Source organism: Micropterus salmoides, unplaced genomic scaffold, assembly GCF_014851395.1.
Source record: "Micropterus salmoides isolate LMB-PRFRI ecotype aquatic unplaced genomic scaffold, ASM1485139v1 Ms_hic_scaffold_1, whole genome shotgun sequence".
NCBI classification, from domain to species: domain Eukaryota; kingdom Metazoa; phylum Chordata; class Actinopteri; order Centrarchiformes; family Centrarchidae; genus Micropterus; species Micropterus salmoides.
In genome coordinates, this window is record NW_024040040.1 from 66,793,013 (window position 1) to 66,814,313 (window position 21,301).

A 21,301-nucleotide genomic window follows, 5' to 3' on the forward strand; every position below is an offset into this window, starting at 1 on the left:
TACCATCATATCCCAACAGTGTTTTAGAGTTTAAAATATAAAAAAGGAGGGAAAATGACAAATCAACACATTTATTTCATTTGTTATGTCATCTGAATCTTGCAGTGAGTAGTGTTGTAGTACTCGAGACCGGTCTTGGTCTCAAGTACTACAAAAAAACGTATTGCTTCAAATGCAACCGATAATCCTACTTAAAAATATGTTCCCCCTCCCTGCTATAGTAAGCATGGAAAAGGAGTGTTGAATAAAGATGCTTTTGTTGATTTCAGCTTTTAGTGTTTGTATGCGGGTGTTTTAATGGGAATGTGGATCTTTCAGATAAATTTCAGGAGTACCTATGATCTCGTTCCACATTTCATTGTGTGTCATGTAATGTGGGGAACTGGTCTTGGTCTCAGCCCTTAAGTCTTGTTCCAGTTAGTGTTGTATCATTCAAAGAACGTTTCGTTCATAAGACCTAATCGTGTGTATGACTCGGGAGGAACGGGTTGTCTCATTGATTCGTTCATTTTCACACATGTGTGAAGGATCTTGGACTCTTACGTTCACTCGTCACACGGGAGGTGCATGGGCTCCGTCAGCACAGGAAACAGAATTGATTAGTTCACGACTCTCAACTGTGGGTCTCTGGGTCTGAGTCGTTCATTTGTCACCTGACAGCTCCTACTGTGCAGCAGGAATGAATGACTCGTTCAGCGCTCACATGGGTCCTCCTCAGTCTTTCGTTCACTCTGCAGGCTGAGTGACTGCCAGCGCCGGAGAATGAGAGGCAGGTCGGCTGTCGGGTAACAGTCACTGGACTGACATATCTAATATCTATTTTGTAACATTTTATAAAGCATAACGTTATAACAGCGTAGTGATGTTGTGCTAAGTTATAGTTTTAACACAGCCGCACCCTAACTTTAGTCCTGCTAGTGTTTACAGCTAACAGCTGATGAGAGTTGTTCTGGGTCCACTTCAGAGCCCTGACAGGGTTCTACCGGGAGCCGAATTACCTCCAAGGTCGTCTCCTCTCCAAAACAAACAGACCCGGTCATTAAAACATTTAAACAGCCACGTAGCAACGTTAGCCCTGTAAACAGCTAACAGCTGATCCAGGTCTGCCAGAACGTGGAGATGTGGCCCATTCTACATCCAGACCTGCCAAATTGCTGCGTTTATATGTGTTAATTAGGGCCCTAGGAAGAACCGTGCGAGGTCCCTATTGAAACTGTAAAGATTTATTTTATTTTTTCTGCAAAGTAAGCTCAATTTTGGGAGCCTAAACATACCCAAAACTCACCAAACTTTGCACACAGTCAGAAGTGGTGAAAAAAATCTTATTTTATGGGTTTCGCGCATGGGCGTGGCAAAATGACTCACTAGCGCCACCTAGAAAATTGGAAAAAAATTTGCCCCTCGTCCACGCTCAACCTACATAAACAAAAAAGCCTCAAGAACCCATATCCTAAACTCAACAGGAATTCTGCCATTTTTGGATGATTTACACACTCCGTACTTTAACAAACTCCTCTTGCATTTAGTCCGATCGACGTCAAATTTAAAGGCATTGACGATGCTATTTGTGAGTTTTCGTCAATGGGCGTGTCCGTGGCATCGATGATTCGCCATGAAACAGGAAGTTATTATAACTTCAGTGTACATGCTCACATCTGCACTAAACTGTACATGTAGGATGAGAGTCCCGCCCTGAATACATGTACATGCCGACATTCACCCACAGTCATAGCGCCACCTGTTGGCAACAGGAAGTGACCTTTAATGAAGCAGCCCCCGCCGCACGTTTGACCTACATGTATGAAATTTCTGTGGCACATGTATCATGTCCAGACGTACCAAAAAGCCTCTTGGAGCGATGCCCTAAACCCAACAGGAAGTCGGCCATTTTGAATTTTACTGCAATTTTTGGATGATTTACACACTCTTTACTTTATTATTTAGTCCGATCGACTTCGAATTTCTGCTGTGCCTTCTAAAGGCATTGACATGAAAAGTTGCGCTATCTGTGAGTTTTCGTCAATGGGCGTGTCCGTGGCATGCCGTCAAAGATCAACTCTTCGCCATGACACAAGAAGTTGTTGTAACTTCAGTGTACATGATCACATCTGAACAAAACTTTACGTGCTTGATAACTCTCCCACCCGAAGACATCTACACACCAATACCGATTTATATTCATAGCGGCAAGTGCTATGTAGCGCCACATAGGGGGCACAGGAAGTGACATTTAACACCTTCATGCAGCGTCGGAACCACGTAGCAAATTCACAGCCGCACCGGCAGAGCTCCAGAATATGCAACGCGGCTGGCTCACACCCGGACGCGCTACAAGTGCGAGGGCCCGCCCAACGCTGCTTGCAGTATATTTCTTTGTTCCTCTCTCTGTGCTGGAGTTCTTTAAGAACTTGGCGGCTTGATCCAGATTATTATTAAATTGGTTGAATTTTATATAATGATGACATACAGTAATAAAGAGGTGAATTTGTGCATTATACTTTGTCAAACAACGCAAACCAGTCAGCCTTCCATGTTTCAGAACGGCGCTGTTTTTTAATCGCCCACTAGAGGGCTGCAGTGCCACAATAACCAGCATAGTTCAAATGAACGTAATGACTCAAAAAAAGGTTAGTTCATTTTAATGAACGAGATTTGAATGAACAAGTCTGTCAAAAGAGTCGAGCTTGCCAGCACTAGTTTCAGTCTCAATAAACTCTGGTCTTGGTCTTGACTACAGCAATTGTAGTGAGGATAATGTTTCTGTGAGAAGAGCTGCTCACCTCGGGGCAGTATTACTCTTAAATATGACAACAGCATAGTCCATGAAATCTTGTTGCTCTGTGTGTCTGAGGGAGCGAGCTGGTCTGATGTCGGAGTAGAGAGGATCTGCCTGGTTGTTGGTGAAGTGAGTGTGGCATACTGAAGGTTATCCTGCTCCTCTGGCTGTTCAGGTAGAAACTGCACAGACATATTTTACATGAGTGGGTTTTTCATTTGAATAGTGAATTCTTACAGATGATTGCAGTAAGACTGAAGCAACTACAGCTGTGGTAATAATGGAACAAATATTCCTGCTTCACCGTGCATTACAGAAAAGAGCTAAGTAAAGGAATTTACAAGGAAAGGACAAAAAGTAGGAAAGCTTCTGGATCTACTAGGAATTTAGTCACATCCGAGAAATTCATTTCTGTGAAGAAGGATGTCGAAAAAAGAGCAACATGAATTCCTTCTCAGTCAGATTAATTTTCCAGAAGCACTTAAAGAGTGAGTGACTTTTGTTCTTGAATAAGATCCGTGACTATTCTCACCTGTTCCCTGTTGTCTGGTCTCTCTTCAGGCTCAGACGATTCCTTGGAAGCCCTCTTTTTCCTGGTTAGGTGAATAAATAAGAAAATAAATGATTGAACATTTTAAATTGGACAAACTGACCTTCAATGATTTAACATTCAATGATTCAGTGAAACAGAGCTGCTCACCTGATCCACAGGAAGAGACAGAGGGAAATGATAACCAGGAGGACAACAGTGATTGTTGTAGCAACTGCTAATTTCCCTGCTCCTAAGAAACAGGGAACAAAAGAAAACACAGACAGTAAATTAAAGTGTTACAGCATGTTTGGACCCATTGCTCCCATAGAGTAACACTGCTTTCAACACAAGAAAATTATAATAGTGTAAATAAACCTCTTTAGAATGTTAGAAAGAAGAAACTAAAAGCCAAAGTAGATCAGAATCTTATCTGGCCCTAAAAAGAGATTATTATTTCTCTACTGTCAAAGATAGAAAGCAGAGACAGACCTGAACCAAATACAGGCTCAGTGACCACAAACTGGCAATCAAAAAAGAAAGAAAACGAAAATAAGAAACCAGGGTAACCAAATAAAAAATGTCTGTGAAGGTTCTCAGTCATCCAGGTCATACTTATCCAAAGATGGTTAAATTCAAGGGAAACTGGACTTTGTTGAAGATACTAGAAGACGTTTCGTCCCTCATCCAAGAGACTTCTTCAGTTTTTTTTTAAACCTGTCCTGCCCAGCAGCCTGCTATAGAGTATGATGAGCTGGATACCATATTGTGCCAGACAGATTTTACTTTAACAAGAGAGTATTAATATACTCCTTTGTCTGTTTTAATTATGTATTGATTTGTCACCCGGACAGGGGGGCAGACACGGGGATAGGGAGGCACAAACAGACAGCACAGAGAAAGGACAAGACCTGTAAGAGAAGGGGATGGAAGGTGTGGACAACAGGGAAAAGCAGAGGGAAACACCAATTACAGAAAGCAACGAAACCTGCAATAGAACAGAGAGGGGGGCTTAGGGAGTAGAAAAACAACAACAAAAAAACACAAACAAAAACAAACGATAAAAATAATAATAATAGTAAAAGACAACCAGCCGAACAGCAGCAATAAACAGCTGACATAGTAAGACAACTAAGAGAAAAATGAAAACAAGAAACAGTCACGCACACTAAATAAGCAACACAGCACAGCAACGAGAGCTGGAATAATAGCAATTAATTTAAATAAGTAACTGAAAGAAAAGCTAAGACTAATTCTACCAGGGACAACCTAAATTTGTTTGTGTCTATGTGTGAGACTGTGTGTGTCTGTATGTGTGTGTGTACATGTGTGTGCGCACATAAGCCTGTTAAAGAATGTAGTTGTTGAGTGGGATACCACGACTGTGCCACACCTACCCCAGCAACAGTCAGGCAAGAACCCCAGTAGCCAATAGGGGTTGGAGAAAGAATTTTTTTTTTGAATCAATCAAAAAAAACAAAGACTCCCAGATGCACCGCGATGCAAACGCGAAAGACCCCAACCCAAATGCCAGTTGACAACGTAATCCTGACGGAACGCAAGAGGTGTATCCCGTGGAAGAGCAGCACCCGGACGGACCGCGGCGTGCACACAACAATGACCAGTGCTCCCACCCACCAGAGAGCAAGCGGAATAACACAACAGCGAAAGCCAGCGGAGAGAAACACCAGCTGCAAGTCCCAGCCCGGCAGCAAACGCGCCGCACAGGTCACCATGCACCCGCCAATAAAAGTCCGCCGTACCCCCAACCGCCGGAAAAAAACTTAGGCCACCGGCGCCAGCCGACATCCCCCATGCCCAGCACGCCCCCCGGCCGCCGTGCAACATCAGCCAAACCAGCAACGAGGCAAAATCAACTAGCTCAGCTGCATGCCACCACCAAGCCACCTACCCATCAAGGGCCGAGAACTCCAGGCACAAACCCAGAACAAATCAGAGCACAGCCCTGCCCCGCACCCACACTGCACATCCCGAAAACTAACTATATACCTCAGTATCCAGAGGGGTCCAACAACTGGCCGACAGAGAAATGGGGAAGCATGGATCCGAGGCCAACGACGCAAAACAGGGACGCAAACTGGTCCCACCAAGCCAACGAGAAAATGCCTCCCCCGGACTCCAATGCACAAACTAAACGCCCAGCAGCCATTCAGAGACCCTGCCCAGGGAAAAAGCACAATGGACTTCTTCAGTTTTGACTGACTGGTTAGCTAGGATCGCTGAAACCACTGGTTCGTTAATGCTCCTGGCTGTGGTAACGACAGTCGTCTTGGTCGTTAGAACCAGCCGTGGCCAAGTTTGAATGACCATCGTTGACATCCTCAACTGAGGCCAAGAGGAAATGCTTGTTTAATTTCCTGGGAAGTGATGACAGAACAGCATTGTAAGTGGGGGATGAGTGGTAGCATAGACCCCCTCCACTGTTCAATGGCAGCTTCTCAACCCGGGTGTAAATGGATTCCCTGACACCTCTTTCAAACCCTCCATCTTCTGTCCAAAAAGTTTTACCTGGTGATCCTCAAACGAGTGTCCTTCAGATGTAAATAAACTGCTGAGTCTACGTGCGTACCTACGTCGTAGGCTGCACACGTAGCCATGCATTTATATTTGTGCATCGGTGTCCCCGTCGTTCTGCAATTAAACCCCCAAACACTAGTCTGCAATAGCGCTACAGCTCCCAGTGTTGACTTTTGCCAGCCGAGCAGGCAACGTCTGGTTTAGCGCTTTGCTAACGTGAAGGGGAGTAAAATTTTGTACGTGCGCCTGGTGTAGCCTTTTCAAATGTTATCAACCGAATGGATCGCATTCTGATAGGGAAACGAGTCATTTCACTCGGGTTGTGACGGTCAAATATATCGATCCACCGTGTTACAGCCGCTGTTTTGGCCACTAGTAAAAGTTACTACAAAGCATGGGGCACTTCCGGTCGGCTCGGAGGCATTGCGAGGCTACCCAGCCGACCAATCACAGTGCTTACGGTCTGCGTTGATGCGACATGTAGTTACATCTTTGAGGAGGTGCACGTCAGGCTACGGCATAGGGTAGGTGGATACGCAGAGGCTACCCCGTCGATTCAACGCAGAAGTATAAATTGCGCATTAGACCTTCTGTGTTGAGCCATGCGTTTGTGTAGTGGTATCGACGATCCTAGCTAATGATCCCAGAGATTACATAGCTGAGTTTCCAGTCAGAACTGAAGAAGTCTCTTTGATGAGGGATGAAACGTCTTCTAGTATCTTCAACCAAGTCCAGCTGCCCTTGACCTTAACCTTCATTGGACAAATAAAAAATATGGTCACTGTTTGAAAGGTAAAGGTTCAGACAGAGATGCACTTCCTCCTATAATGTAAAACTGAACTAAGGGACATTTACTTTAACAATTATTTTTTACTTATCTGTGTATATGTTTAGATATATATCTTTACATATATAGATGATATCTATACATATATAGTGTGATACCCCTGTAATTGGCACACACTCTCTGGTCCCCCTTTTTGAACAGGGGAACCACCACCCCAGTCTGCCACTCCTTGGGCACTATACCCGACTTCCATGCAATGTTAAAGAGACGTGTCATCCAAGACAGCCCCTCCACACCCAAAGCTTTTAGCATTTCTGGGCGGATCTCATCAATCCCTGGGGCTTTGCCACTGTGGAGTTGTTTGACTACCTCAGTGACTTCCACCAGGGAAATTGACAAAATCCCCCATCAGCCTTGAGCTCTGCCTCTACTAAAGAGGGCGTGTCAGTCGGATTTAGGAGTTCCTCAAAGTGTTCCTTCCACCGCCCAATTACCTCCCCAGTTGAGGTCAGCAGGGTCCCATCCTTACTGTACACAGCTTGGACGGTTCCCCGCTTCCCCCTCCTGAGATGGCGGACAGTTCTCCAGAAACACTTTGGTGCCGACCGAAAGTCCTTCTCCATGTCTTCTCCGAACTTCTCCCACACCCGCTGCTTTCCATCTGCCACAGCAGAGGCTGCAGTCCTTCGGGCCCGTCGGTACCTTGCAACCGCCTCCGGAGTCCTCCGAGACAACACATCTCGGAAGGCCTCCTTCTTAAGTCGGACGGCTTCCCTGACCACCGGTGTCCACCACGGTGTTCGAGGGTTACCGCCCCTTAAGGCACCTAAGACCACAGCTTTCCGCTGCAGCTTCAGCAATAGAGGTTTTGAACATTGCCCACTCCTGTTCAATGTCCCCAACCTCCACAGGGATGCCAGAAAAGCTCCGCCGGAGGTTTGAGTTGAAGATCTCACGGACAGGGGCCTCCTCCAGACGTTCCCAGTTCACCCGCACTACCTGTTTGGGCTTACCAGGTCTGTCCAGAGTCTTCCCCCACCCCCTGACCCAACTCACCACCAGATGGTGATCAGTTGACAGCTCTGCCCCTCTCTTCACCCGAGTGTCCGAAACATGCTGCCTCAAATCAGATGAAACGATTAAAAAAAATCGATCATTGATCTTCGGCCTAGGGTGCTCTGGTACCATGTACACTTATGAGCATCCTTATGCTCGAACATGGTGTTATAGACAATCCATGACTAGCACAGAAGTCTAACAACAAACACCCACTCGGGTTCAGATCAGGGGGGCCGTTCCTCCCAATCACGCCATTCCAGGTATCTCCATCATTGCCCACATGCGCGTTGAAGTCTCCCAGCAGAACTATGGAGTCCTCTACTGGAGCCCCATACAGAACTCCATTCAGGGTCTCCAAGAAGGCCGAATACTCTAAACTGCTACTTGGTGCATATGCACAAACAACAGTCGGAGTTTTCCCCCCCAGTACCCGAAGGCGTAGGGAGGCGACCCTCTCGTTCACCGGAGTAAACTCCAACGTAGCAGTGCTCAGCCGGGGACTTGTGAGTATCCCCACACCTGCACCACTTGCGCCTCACACCTTGAGCAACCTCAGAGAAGAATAGTGTACATCCCCTATCAAGGAGTACGGTTCCAGAACCGAGACTATGCGTGGAGGTCAGCCCCACCAGATATAATTGGTAGCGCTCCATCTCCTTCCCCCACAGAGAGGTGACGTTCCATGTAGTATAAAGCCTGACCAATACTGGATTTCAGGCCGACAGCAATTATGGTTTATCGGCTAATGTTAAAAAATGACCTAACATATTTTTGCATTTCTGCATAAATACATAACTTTGTTGAAAAATAAATTTAGCAGTACTGTCCAGTGGACAAAAGCATGTAATCAACAATTTGTAAATTGCTCTAACATATGCAATAATCTAATATTGTTCAGTTTAGAGATCCACATGATTTATCAATTTAACTCTATGTAGCCTGAGAGAAAGAAATTAGAGCATAAAATCTCCCCAAAACACTCGCCAGTATTTGTTGCTGTATTGTCATCTTTTCTCATCCGGTCTCAGTGGACTCTGTTATGAAAGATATGCCACAGAGCTAAACTAAGAAACTTCTCAAAGTGCTTCTTCCCCTTATTAATATCCCCAGCTGAGGTCCACAATTTCCTGCCTTCAATGAAAACTGTGAGTGCAGCTGATTGCAAAAATTACCTGCCACAACTATCAGATGTAAGGTGGAGTTATGACGTCCTCTTCTGTTCTGGGCTTCACAGTAATAATTCCCACTGTGTTCAGCTCTGAAGTCAGTGATGGTGAAGTTCTGTCCTGATGCTTTTGGTGAGTCTTCATTCTCCTTGTACCAGGTATAATTAGCTGCTGGGTTAGCATCACTGCTGCAGGTCAGAGTCACTGAACTACCCTCCACTATCTCAGCAGAGGGACTCACTGACACAGAGGGAAGCTTTGGAGCATCTGAAGAAGATCAAATAAATGAACAAAAATGAGGACAGATTTCTTTGTGTTGTGTTGAAATGAGTAATAGTTATGTGTATGAGGCATCTAAAACTCTGGAGGTGGTTTTGTGACTGGCAGCAGGCAGAGTTGTGTGTTGGGACATGGTAGCTCCACTTTAATCTTGAGAAGCTGCAGAGCTGCAGTCTATTCCACCCAGGATTAGGGTTACAATTTTGGATTTATTTAGACACTTTAAAAACATTTATTGAAAGTTTTATTCTTTTTACATGTTTATTTACAGCATTAAACATTGAAATGCATATTGTTAATAGGTTGTACAGTATATTAAAATTATTGGGAGAAAACTGGTCGTTCTATGTAAAAATCAGACGTTGAGCAAAATGGCATGCTTCTACTGTGAGATTGACAGTCGAATCAAGCTCAGCCCATCGAAGCATTGAATCTTTCGACTATTCTGGGTCAGCCCTAACTGGAGTGATATACTTTTCTGCAGATGACTCATACTGATACTGTAATGTAACTGCATAGGGTTAAAAAAGGTAGTCCTTCCTACAACTCAAAAATGATTCCATGTAACAAAATCCAGGAAGTAATTTTCTTTCCAGCTTTCCAACAGCTTCTCTTGAACTCCGTCCTGATCTGAGAAGAGACAGATAGAAAATAGAAGTCAAACATAATTATGAACAAGACACAGTATCAGACAAAACGTGCTTCTATCTCTCAACTGAGTACCTGTCTCTCATGCAACAGAGCTGGCCATCTGGAAATGACTTTTGTGATGAGTGGCTGATCTCCAATTATCTCTTTTCTGCGCTGGGAAAACGTAGCAACCATCAGGTCTTCTACCAGCTGGGGATCAGGGTCTCTTTTCAGCATTTCAGCCTCCATCATATTACGCTTCTCCTCCATGTTTTCAGGACTCTGGACAGTAGTTGACCTCACCCTTCTTTGACTTCTTTACACTTTCCCCTTCGAACCTTCTCCTTTTCTTTACCACCACCTCAGGGCATCCTGCTGCACTTAACTTTTGCTGATAGTTTCCAAGCTTAAATTTCAGGCTGTGAAACCACGAGTACCATCCCTTTTCCGACCCTGGCTCCTTCAGACTAGGATGCTTCTCCACAAGTGCTTTGGCTACATTCTCATAGTGATGCCTCTCAGGATAAGCGCTAATCTTTGACATACTGTCGGCCAGTATATCAAGAATGTCTTTAAACCTTTAGGAATCACCATTACAGATCCATCCTTAGCATTGGCTTCTTTCAGCTGCAGCTCCACATCATGTGAGAACTGTGGAATCGGGAAGGGGTCAGGCCATTCAACACAATCTCTACTAAGAGAAGGGAGGCTGCAAGTGTCCAGTGTAGAATCTGAGACGTCATCAGCTGTGAACAACACTTTCACAGTTGCCCACCCCACAGGAAGGTCTTTGATGTCTGTTAGGTTGCACAACTGATTATTGAACTCAGGATCCTCAAATTGCAAAATGAATCCACCTCTCAGACCAAGCTTTGTTCGCAACACCTGATACAGCTCCTCAACACTGGATGGGATGTCTTCATTTTCTGATATGATGACACGCAGCAGCATTGTAGACTACTTTTACCTGAAAAGAGATAAAAATACATAGTTTTAAGTATAAATGTTTACTATAACCTCTTCTTTTGCTGTGTTCATGAGGGAGAGGGGCGGGATTAGATTTAGATTTTAAACAGGCCTAGTAAAAAAAAACGAAAATCAATATGTGGCAGTCTGCGTTGATATTGTGGCGGGACGCCACAAATAAATTACGTATGGGAAACACTGATTTAACAACTCGCCACTGCCTGTTAAAACAGATGTGGTGGATCAGAGGCTACCGTTTTAACGTCACTGCACTCTTTCAAAAAAAGAGTCAAAATCAACTAATGTTATCTTCACCTGCTCAGCTCTCTCTCTGCTCTTCTCACAGTCAGACAGTGAAACACACGATGGCGCCAGTAAAGTCTACCTTCCTCCCGCTATTTTTATTTTTATTTTTTTAAACTGGCAGGTTAAGCTGGAGCGGAGTACAAACTCACTAATAAGCGAATAACATTGCAAAAGAAACTCGTCACAGATTAGCTAACAATGTTAAGAAAGCCCAAATCCTCTTAATTTTGCTGAAGCAGCTAACTTTAATTTAAGTAGCAACTCACCTGGTCAAGGCTAATTTCTGAAATGCGGACGCCTCTCCACCCACATTGTTGGAACAGGCCACGGCTAATTACTGAAACAACGTTGGTAACGTTACGGGTCACGGCTAATTACTGAAACGTCGACGCTACTCCACACATCGTTGAGACGGGCCAAGGCTAATTACTGACACTAAGTTACACACAGAGGCTCTAGTAAAGCAGCTAACTCAAACATTCAAACAACTACCAAGCGCCATAAATGTCCTTTTTTGAGGGGTGAATGTTAAATAAAAGATTGTGTTTCTTCTTAATAAAAGTAAAAAGTGACATTCGGACTAACGTTAAACACCGTAAAGTTGGGTTCACTGTTGAACACTAACGTTACATGCATTAATAAGCTGCTCTGAACTATCCCGTGTTCAGAAAGTCTCATGACAGCAATTCGTTTCTTCATAACTAAGTTAATTGACTCATTGAATTGGGTTACAATTATTATAAATGACAGACTCACCTTGCTTCTCTTGCTCCAATCCGAAAAGACCCGCTTTTCCGCTGCCAAGTCTCATCCACATCTTGCTGGAAAATAACGTATTCATCCGCTGCTTATCTGCTCACCATTGTCAGTAGGCTTAATTTGCGTTCCTCTTCTTCTCTCAATGGGGAATTGCAATTGGGTGGTGCGCCTCATTAATGTGTTACAAAAATCAATCAGCATAGTTATTAATCGTATATCAGATCAAGAGAAAATATTCAGGACTATTTGCACCGCGCATTAATACTGTCGCCACACCGGGGTCATGGTTACTTTTTAAGAGATCCGGTTACCATATTCCAACTCACACTTATAAATTAAGTTGACACATTGAAATTTACATTTCACTGAACTGGCTTACAAACCTGAGTTGTGATAGTGATAACTCATTAAATTAAGTTGAAATTTCATAACTTATTATGTTAAGTGGAGGTAAATTATAGAAAGAAGTTACTATAACTTATTGATCCAATCCTTTTTTACAGTGCATTTTATTATGTGTCATGTAATGTGGGAACTGGTCTTGGTCTCAACTTGGTCTCAGCCCCTAAAGGTCTTGCTCTTGTCTCTGTCTATATAAACTTTGTTCTTGGTCTTGACTACAACACTACTAACCAAAGTAAGAGGAGAAATACTGTATCAGTTATGGGAGAGTCTGTGCTTTTCTTGGTCAGTTCTCTCTGTTCATTGTGTGGTCAGGTTGCTGCGTAAGTGTGAAGACGAAAAAGAAATGCAGAACACTGAGGTGTGAGAGATTGTTTATGGCAGTTATGATATAAACAAAAGATAAAATCTGAAAACAGTTTTTGACGCTGAACATGGAAACATCACACTGATGTCAGACATTACAAAAGGAACTAGCAGGGTTTGGTGCAGATGTATGAATATTTGAGAGAAGTCCATCTGTGATGATTTCACTGTGAGACCAATATACCTCCAAAAACTATACTGTGATAAAAGCAGCTGCAGGCTCAGCTATAGAGCAAATTAAACAGGACAATTTGTTTTTAAAGAGTCACAATTAAAAACCACGATATTCTCAGTTACAGCATGTAAAAGCACACAGGTAGCCTACTTTTTGCAAAAGACAAAGCAAAAGAAGTTGGCCATAGCAAACTTTCTAATATCCAATAAAATGTACACAAACACAAACAACTATATTAAAAAATATTAACATCTGGGGAGTTTCCACAACTGTAAATTAAAACTAATGTTTCTAGCTTTTCTATGTTTGCCTTTCACACAACTCTAAGCCACTTATTTCTACATGTGACCTTCAGCCTACTTTTACAAGACCAGCATTTTCACAGATTCCCCTCTTTTATTGCAATGAATGTAAGTTTAGATATTCAGTACCTGACACAGAGAGAAGGAAGACGACAAATCCTCTCGCTGCTGCAGTTAAACTCATAGCTGCTCCTCTCATCTCTCTGTGTGGCTTCAGAGACAATAAAACATGTCAGCAGATAAAATAATGTACACAGGCGATATACAGTATCAGTCACATCAATAAACAATTCTACTTACAGTGAAGAAGGACGCTGTCTTTAAAGATACCTTTCCTCTGTGGTCAGTGAGCAAAAAACGGATGTCAGGCAGTTAGACGACTAGATTTCCTTCCTCTTTAGATTACTAATATACATGATGGGCTGAATGCAACATCAAACAACAACACCCACATCAAAATAAAGTTTGACATTTTACAACTATAAATAAGAGAGAATAAGAAAATAATATTACTGTTGGTATTAAACCTGTTTAAGAAAAGACTATTCAAAAAAACAAGCGCAAAAACAAGAGAGGTGTTTAAATTGGTTTGATGCTCACTTGACACTTCCAGTGCATCTTTAGACAGTGAAATAACCTTTATACCAGTATAAGTTCAAAGAGATGGACTGCAGCAGTATGGGATGCAAAAAGTGTAAGAAAATTAGATCAGAAACAATGAATTACATTTTGCAGCTCTCTCACTCACAGTCATTCTGACTCTGTGTCACTGTAACACAGAGCACATCTGACAAGATGCTGCTGGAGGTAAGACAGAAAATATGTCTTCTTGTAATTTGGGTGAAGTGACTCTTTGAAACAGACAGTGGAGGGAGCTCTCAGAGTGAGGAAGCCTGAATGTGCCACAACAAAGGTTCACCACTAGAGGGCAGTGAAACATCACAGATACTGAATCAGGACGCTGAAACATTTTACCATCACTGATTGTTAAGTCAAATTGAAGTTTACTTTGGCGTTTTATTTTCAAATTTTATTATTGAAACTATTTGCATTTTAGCTTTACCCCGGACATTCACTTTATTTAGTATTATTGGCGCAGATTAAGTTCACAAAGTGTCAACAGCTCACATTGGGGAGCAGCATATTAGATATTGCAATAGCAGCAAACTTTTGATAATTGACTTGTTTTGGCTGAACAAAGACTCATAATTAAGGTGTTGCACAAACTATCGATGATGGGCTCTTATTCTGAAAGGCTTCACACTTAGTGAACCTCGACCTGCTCCATGAATGACCCCAAAGAGTTTAAATGGACTAAATTGACATTTAGAGCTAAAGAGTTAGAGTTAATGTCCTCTTCATTAAACTTTATATCAGCAACATCCCGAATCATAATAATCTGTTACGCTGTGGCACATTTCATCCTCATAGTGACAAGAACTGAGAATGTGAGCAATAAGCCAAAGCAAAAGAACACATTTAAATTTTATTTGTCTTGATAGCTGCACACAGAAACCCGTCAGGATTTTCTGCTACATGCTGCTGCTGACTGACTGCGCTGCTGACTCCACCCTGCTGCTGCTACTGAGAACTGAAAAGGAAAACTTTTGGAGTTGAAGGCAAATGGATCCACTTCCTCCACAGACTCGCTCTACTGTGATGTTTCAATGCCGTCCTACCATGAGGTGAGTCTGCTTCAACTGCAACTGAAGAAAATCACATAAAACTTGTGTAAAGTTAGAGTTGTAAATTTAACTGTAAATCTGAAGTCGGCCTGTTTTATTTGATGCAGGAGGCTCTAACCTGACTGGACTTCACACCATGTCTTCCTGCTGCTCTGTGTCTTCTGTCTGTGCTGCAGTGACGCTCTTAAAGTCTGAGACACTGACATCCGCAGGATCAGAGTCTAACTGATGGGAGAGACGACAAAATGAGGCTCAATGGACCTCTTTCATTAAACCTGCATATAATTAGATTTGATCAAAAATGTATTCAGTCACGTTTACAAGTAAACGTATTACTGGTTTCAACTCAGCAAGTTGTATTTTAAACATAAATTCACTTCACACTTTCCAGAGCATTTACGAGTCAAGTTATTATAACTGTGATTTAGGGGACATTTTGTCAACAGGACCTCTCTCTCACCTCTATCGTCTCTACAGGTTCATTTGGTTCAGAGGTGGAGCTCCGAGTTTTATTCTTCCTGGATTGAGTCCAACAACCACAAATACAAATGTAAACAATAATGAAATTCAAAACACTAAAATTAAAATAAGTTTGAAGAATAAAAGAGCGGTGACTGAACTGATGGATTGTGATTGTTTTACCTCGTCCACAGATTCAGGAGAAGCAGAGGAATCAGCATCAAGACCACCAGAGTCAACCTGATGATATTCATGACTATTGTTGTTATAAAAAAAATATATATGTGATATACCTTACTTGTACGATTAGATTGGTAAGTCATTTTGCCAGTTGATACTGTCTGTAGTCACAGCTACAGAAAAACAGTCAGAAATTTTATTTCCGTTGTACCAACCATAGGAGTGACAATGTGTTGGTTTTTACATATTAATATGTGAATCAGGTCTGGTGCAGTAAACGTCTGTGTATACAGGTGAATGTGGAAAAATATTACCTGCCACAACAATCAGATGTAAGGTGGAGTTATGACGTCCTCTTCTGTTCTGGGCTTCACAGTAATAATTCCCACTGTGTTCAGCTCTGAAGTCAGTGATGGTGAAGTTCTGTCCTGATGCTTTTGGTGAGTCTTCATTCTCCTTGTACCAGGTGTATTTAGCTGCTGGGTTAGCATCGCTGCTGCAGGTCAGAGTCACTGAACTGCCCTCCACTATCTCAGCAGAGGGACTCACTGACACAGAGGGAAGCTTTGGAGCATCTGGAGGAGAAAACAAGAACACATTTTACATTTAATTTCAAGATGAGGTTGAGTTTTCACAGTGGAGCATTTTAAATGGACAATATTTCATACAAACACAAAGTGGAGGTGCAGCTTGATTTCCTCCTGTATCAGAAACTACATGGGTTCCTGTTTCCATGGATAACAGTGTGTCAGACATGATTTTCCCACATGTGGCATTTTCTGACATCACTTCCACAAGGAAACTTGATGGGACAGATCTTGTAACACTAATCGCTTGTAATTTTTAATAACTTGGCAAATATCTGACTTCCTTCTTTTCACTCATGTGTTTGTGCGGATGGATCAGAATAAGTTAAAACCTGGACCCATGAAGTGTTTTGCACTTGAAAGTAAGGAACAATATTACTGAAGAACACATTTACCAAGAAAAGTGAATTAAAGATACAAGAACAGATTATCAGGGAATTTCTCTGATGATGCACAAGTTTGATCTGATCCAAAGAATTTAAACAGTCTAAAGACAAGATAACAAATCTTGTTTTAATACATTTTCATTGTGAGTTATTTTACAGTGAAGACAGAAAATAACAGTTAATTATGCAACATGTCTACAATCTCATGGGGAAATGATTTGGTTTTCATCCAGTTCTACAATGAATCACCAAATACCACTGAGTTACATGCAGTTAATGTGCAGTACAATAGGTTAAAGGCTCCACCAGATGTTTTTTCTTTTTTTCTGTTTTTTTTTTTAATTATTTTTTTGTCTATTAATATATTCACACACACACACGTTACTGTTTCATTTATTAATTTAATTTAATTACACATATTTTTATTTTTTAACACACACACACTTATCATTTTATTTATTTATTTTATTTTAATTTTTAATATATGTATATATTTTTTAACACACACAAACACACACAAATAAAATATTTTATTTTATTTTTAATATATTTTATTTTTTAAGACACACACGCTTACTGTTTTATTTATTTATTTTATTTTTCATATATTTTTATTTTTTAACAAACACACACTTACACACACAAAAACACACACGCTTACTGTTTTGTTTATTTATTTTATTATAATTTTTAATATTTCTTTTTTTTAAAACACAAACACACATAGACTTTGATTACTTTACGCTTTAATTGTTTAATGAAATGTATGGGGCTGATTGTTCTTATGTTGTGTATATATGATGTATTGGCAATGTTGTTATTACATTCATGCCAATAAAGCTAATTTGAAATTGAAACTCCACTGCTACTGCCAGTGAAGCATCCACTTGGCAGGAGAGAGTGGCTTTAAGCAACGTTTTGTTGTTTTGTAAAAGCACTGGATACTTCTCTTATAAATGCCTGTGTAAAACAATAAAGTTAGTTCAAAAGTTGGGAGAGACTTGCTTTTCTTTTTTATCTCAGCCAGTGGCGTAAAACCATACTTGTTGCTGCTGTTACGAATATGCTATTAGTGAAAATGTTGGGAGAGACTTGCTTTGTTTTTTGTTATGTTTAAATATATCAGTAGCCTATAGCCCACTGTACAGCATCGTCTGCTCTTAGAGGCTGCAGTGTTTTCGGTTGATCTGGTTGTTGACTCCTTAGCTTAATAATTGTTCCAGGAAAGTGGATTTATTTCTAAAATGAGCTGCTGAACAAGTTTTCCCTTTTTCCCTTTTTCACTTTTAAAGATGGAGTTGGTGTGGAGGCTTGAAAGTAATAGTAACATAATGAGTAACGTAACTAGTTACTTTTAATACCAAGTAATGACTAAAGTAGTATAATTACTTTTTAAAGGAGTAATAAGTAAAAAGAAACTGATTAAAACTTCTGAGTAACGTGCCCAACACTGCTGCTATACCGCATAGACTGAAATGTTGCGAAGACAGAGTGCTGCTTTCTGCCCTCTAGCTGCGTGCTGCATCTCTGTGATGACGTTGCACAGAAACCTGTCTATAGATAAATGATGTCATCTAGCATTACAACATCAGACAGACAGACATCTAAACTGTGATGTGGCACGATTTTCAAAACAAAGAACCCTGTGCAGACTCCCGATCATATATTAACAAAATACACAGTTACAACAGACAAAAAAATAACTGGCCTACTTAACCATGGTAGAAGCACAAAAGTCAAGGACAACTGAACAAATCAGCAAAATGTGGCAGGCAAAACACTCTTATTCTGAAATGCTCTATGTGGACTGTGAAGCCGTGCAGAGAACGGAACTAAACCGGTTCACAGAGAGCTGTTTTTGGTAGTAGAAACACACAAAATGACAAATTAACAACACGTCAACAATGTGGGGCAGGCTAAACGCTCTGCTGCTCAAACATTTCCAGTGTGAGTTGACGCCAGGCAGAGGACGGACAAAACTTTGTCAGTTCGGCTGACGCCATTATCCCACACGTTTTGCTGTAGTTTCATTTGTTGTTGTAAAATGTATACATCCTGTGCCCACTCTGATTGGTGTACCGGGACTGAGATTCAGCCCGGGACTTTCAGACGAAGAGGCCTTTTACGGGAGCGCTGTTTGGGGGTGCAGAGAAATATTTTTTGCAGTTATTTTAATACTAATAATGTTTTTAGGGTATAAAGTCATTCCCATTATGCTTAAGATATTCAAGAAACTTATGGATGACACCTGCCTCCTCAGTTTGTATAAGCAAGGCACCACTGCACTGAACAAGACCATGTCATGCAGGCCTGAGCTGGAACATTTCAGTTACAGTAAGTTACCTAAATTGTAATGTGTTTTCTGTGCAACAATTTTCCAATGCACAACATTTATGCATTTGTAGCTACTGCTAATTTCCAATGCCCATCCCTAGAAGGGCTTTTAACATATATATACAATAAACATTAAGCATAGTAACAGTTGAGCACATACATGTATACCACCCCCCATCGCTACACATGACTACACGACTGATTATCTTTTAAAAACTTCTTCAGTTTAGTTTTAAATTGTTGATGATTTTGTTCATGTTTTGTTCATGATTTTGTTTTGTTGATGTTTGTTTTTAACTCGATAGCCAACTCGTTCCAGATCTTAGCTCCCTTGATTGAAAAGGAAGTCTTTTCCTATAAGATATTTTTTCAATTCCCTGCAGTTTATGTATTTCTGGTTGACAATCCAAAGGCCTTTAATGGCTGTACCATCTCACAGAGAGCCTGAGAAGTCTGTCCATGCAAACACTTCATGATGAGGTTTGTGTTTTCAAATGCTCAACATGTTCAGGTCTCTTAGGACGTGACAATGAACTGATCTAATGGGCTTCTTAATATTTTTAGGGCACGATTGTATAATCCTTCCAATGCTTTAATCACACCTATACCTGCCTGTGACCATGAGGTAACAAGTGTGAGAAAATCATTGTATGAACAAATGTTTTGGCTGCATCAAATGTTCAGCAATCTCTAATTAATTTGAATAGATACAAATTTGCTTTCATAGCTCTCCCTATTTTTTTAAACATGTTTATCAAAGTTCAAGTGAGGGTCCAGCATTAAGCCTAGATATTTAACTTCTGAAACTTGCTCTATATGTTGATTATGTATCTTGACATCCAATTTTTCGGGAGGTCATTTATAAATAGACTAAAGAGGATTGGACCTAACACCGACCCCTGTGGGATTCCTGTTTTACACTTAACAAAACACTACAAAAGATCATGTTTTGTTTTGTTAATAATGACACACTGTTCATGATTTGCAAGATATGATTAAAACCAAGCCAAAGTTTTTTTTTGAAAAATCTAACTTTGAGAGTTTGGAAACAAGAACATTATGATTAACTGTATCAATAGCTTTTTTGAGGTCCAGAAAAACTGTTGTCGTGTAACAAATTCAAGACTTGGGCCAGATAAGAAAGCTTGAACTTTTACCAACATTTTTATTCTCAACAAAAACAGACACCAATTAGAATACAAAAGTTCCACCGGAGTGCGTCAGAGATCGGTGCAAAATAGAGCCCCATTCTGTTACCAGAGCAGAGACCCGAGTCGACATGAAAACCATGTAACGACTGACTTTCACCTCCTTTTGGACCTCCTTTTATAGCTCTGTTTCTTGGCTTCACATCATCTCTTGGCTCTCTTTCCTACTGCACCTGGATCTGGGAAAGTCCCTGACTGCCTGCTCCTCCTCTCTGTGTCCTTTGCATGCCCTCTGCTTGATCATGCCATTTCATCCATAACCTGACTTTTGTGGAATAAACTGGTGTTGTTTGTGCTCTGTGCTAGAAACAGGACATTCTTACTGTGATGGACTACATTGATGTATGTTTTGTAATACAATTTTCACAAACTCTGCTTCTTTATTTTCCTTTGCAGGTGTTTTTGATGCTGCCTCCCACTGTGCTTGCTCACTCACACACATGTGCTACTGCTGAGCCTGGGCAGTTAGATACAGAAAGGAGCACATACACTCAGAACTATAGAGTTTTAACACTGTGATCCTAACTTTACACTATAAAATAACACTTTAAATGATGACAGTGTAGACCACCATTGCTCTAGTAATTAATGATAACAATTTAGGCTATAATGCTCTAAAATAATTCACAACACTGCCCCCACCAAGTTTCTTACGAATGCTCACACAAACATACACACTCAGATACGTAATGTTTTTAAAAATATAATCAATAACTACAATGCAGTCCCATAAAATAGAGAATTCTTTGTGTGTGTGTGTGTGTGTGTGTGTCTTTCATAAAGGAAGGATCAAATGTCCAGCCTCAGCCTGTGATGTGCGGTAAGGTGCGCTAAGTTAACGTTACCTCAAGTTTACAGAGAGCGGATCCCTGCTTAACCTTGCCTGTACGCTTTATTCAACAAAAAAAAATCAATTTGTTGGTGTTTTTCTGATTGGGAACACGGCGATCGTCTGTGTGAGAAAATCACAGAGCACTGTTATTAATGTTAGCCTTGCTTCGGCGCTCATCTGTCACTAGGAGCTGAACTGTGAACCTAAACTAGTGCAACAGTCTTTCGTGTTTGTGTGCGAGTTATGGAAGAATCTTCTTCATATAACTGGATTAGAGGTTGGCAGTATGTGTTTACATAATGCCATGATTTACAGTAAGCACGGATATGTATTGATATTGTTGCTGCTGGTCCAGGAAAGCATTGTTTCAATCATGTGGTATCAAATCCTGTATGATGGAGGATGTGTACAGGTGTTGATCAGTGTGAATCCTGTAGAGACGATATTGAGAGCTGTTGTGTATGTACGCTATAATACCTTTTCCTAAATGGATTATGTTAAAAAAAATTAGATTACAGTCTCAACAACTGAACATGGAAACAACTGCACATCAAATATTTGCTAGAACATGCAGAGAAAGTGAGAGAGAA

At 41.1% G+C, this 21,301-nt stretch overlaps 1 protein-coding gene and 1 long non-coding RNA gene across 2 annotated transcripts in view; both read right to left on the bottom strand.

Annotated features, from left to right (window-relative positions):
- Positions 1-21,301, bottom strand: part of LOC119892631 (Fc receptor-like protein 5) — a 43,502-nt gene that overhangs the window by 6,833 nt on the left and 15,368 nt on the right. Inside the window, 2 exon segments of the mRNA XM_038704815.1 lie at positions 8,999-9,122; positions 15,679-15,939. Coding sequence (XP_038560743.1) covers positions 8,999-9,122; positions 15,679-15,939 — 385 coding nt within the window.
- LOC119899068 lies at positions 2,913-3,547 on the bottom strand. The gene is made up of 3 exons (XR_005443705.1): positions 3,477-3,547; positions 3,309-3,369; positions 2,913-2,958 (listed from the first exon to the last, which is right to left on the bottom strand). It is a non-coding gene; the product is annotated as an uncharacterized LOC119899068 (long non-coding RNA).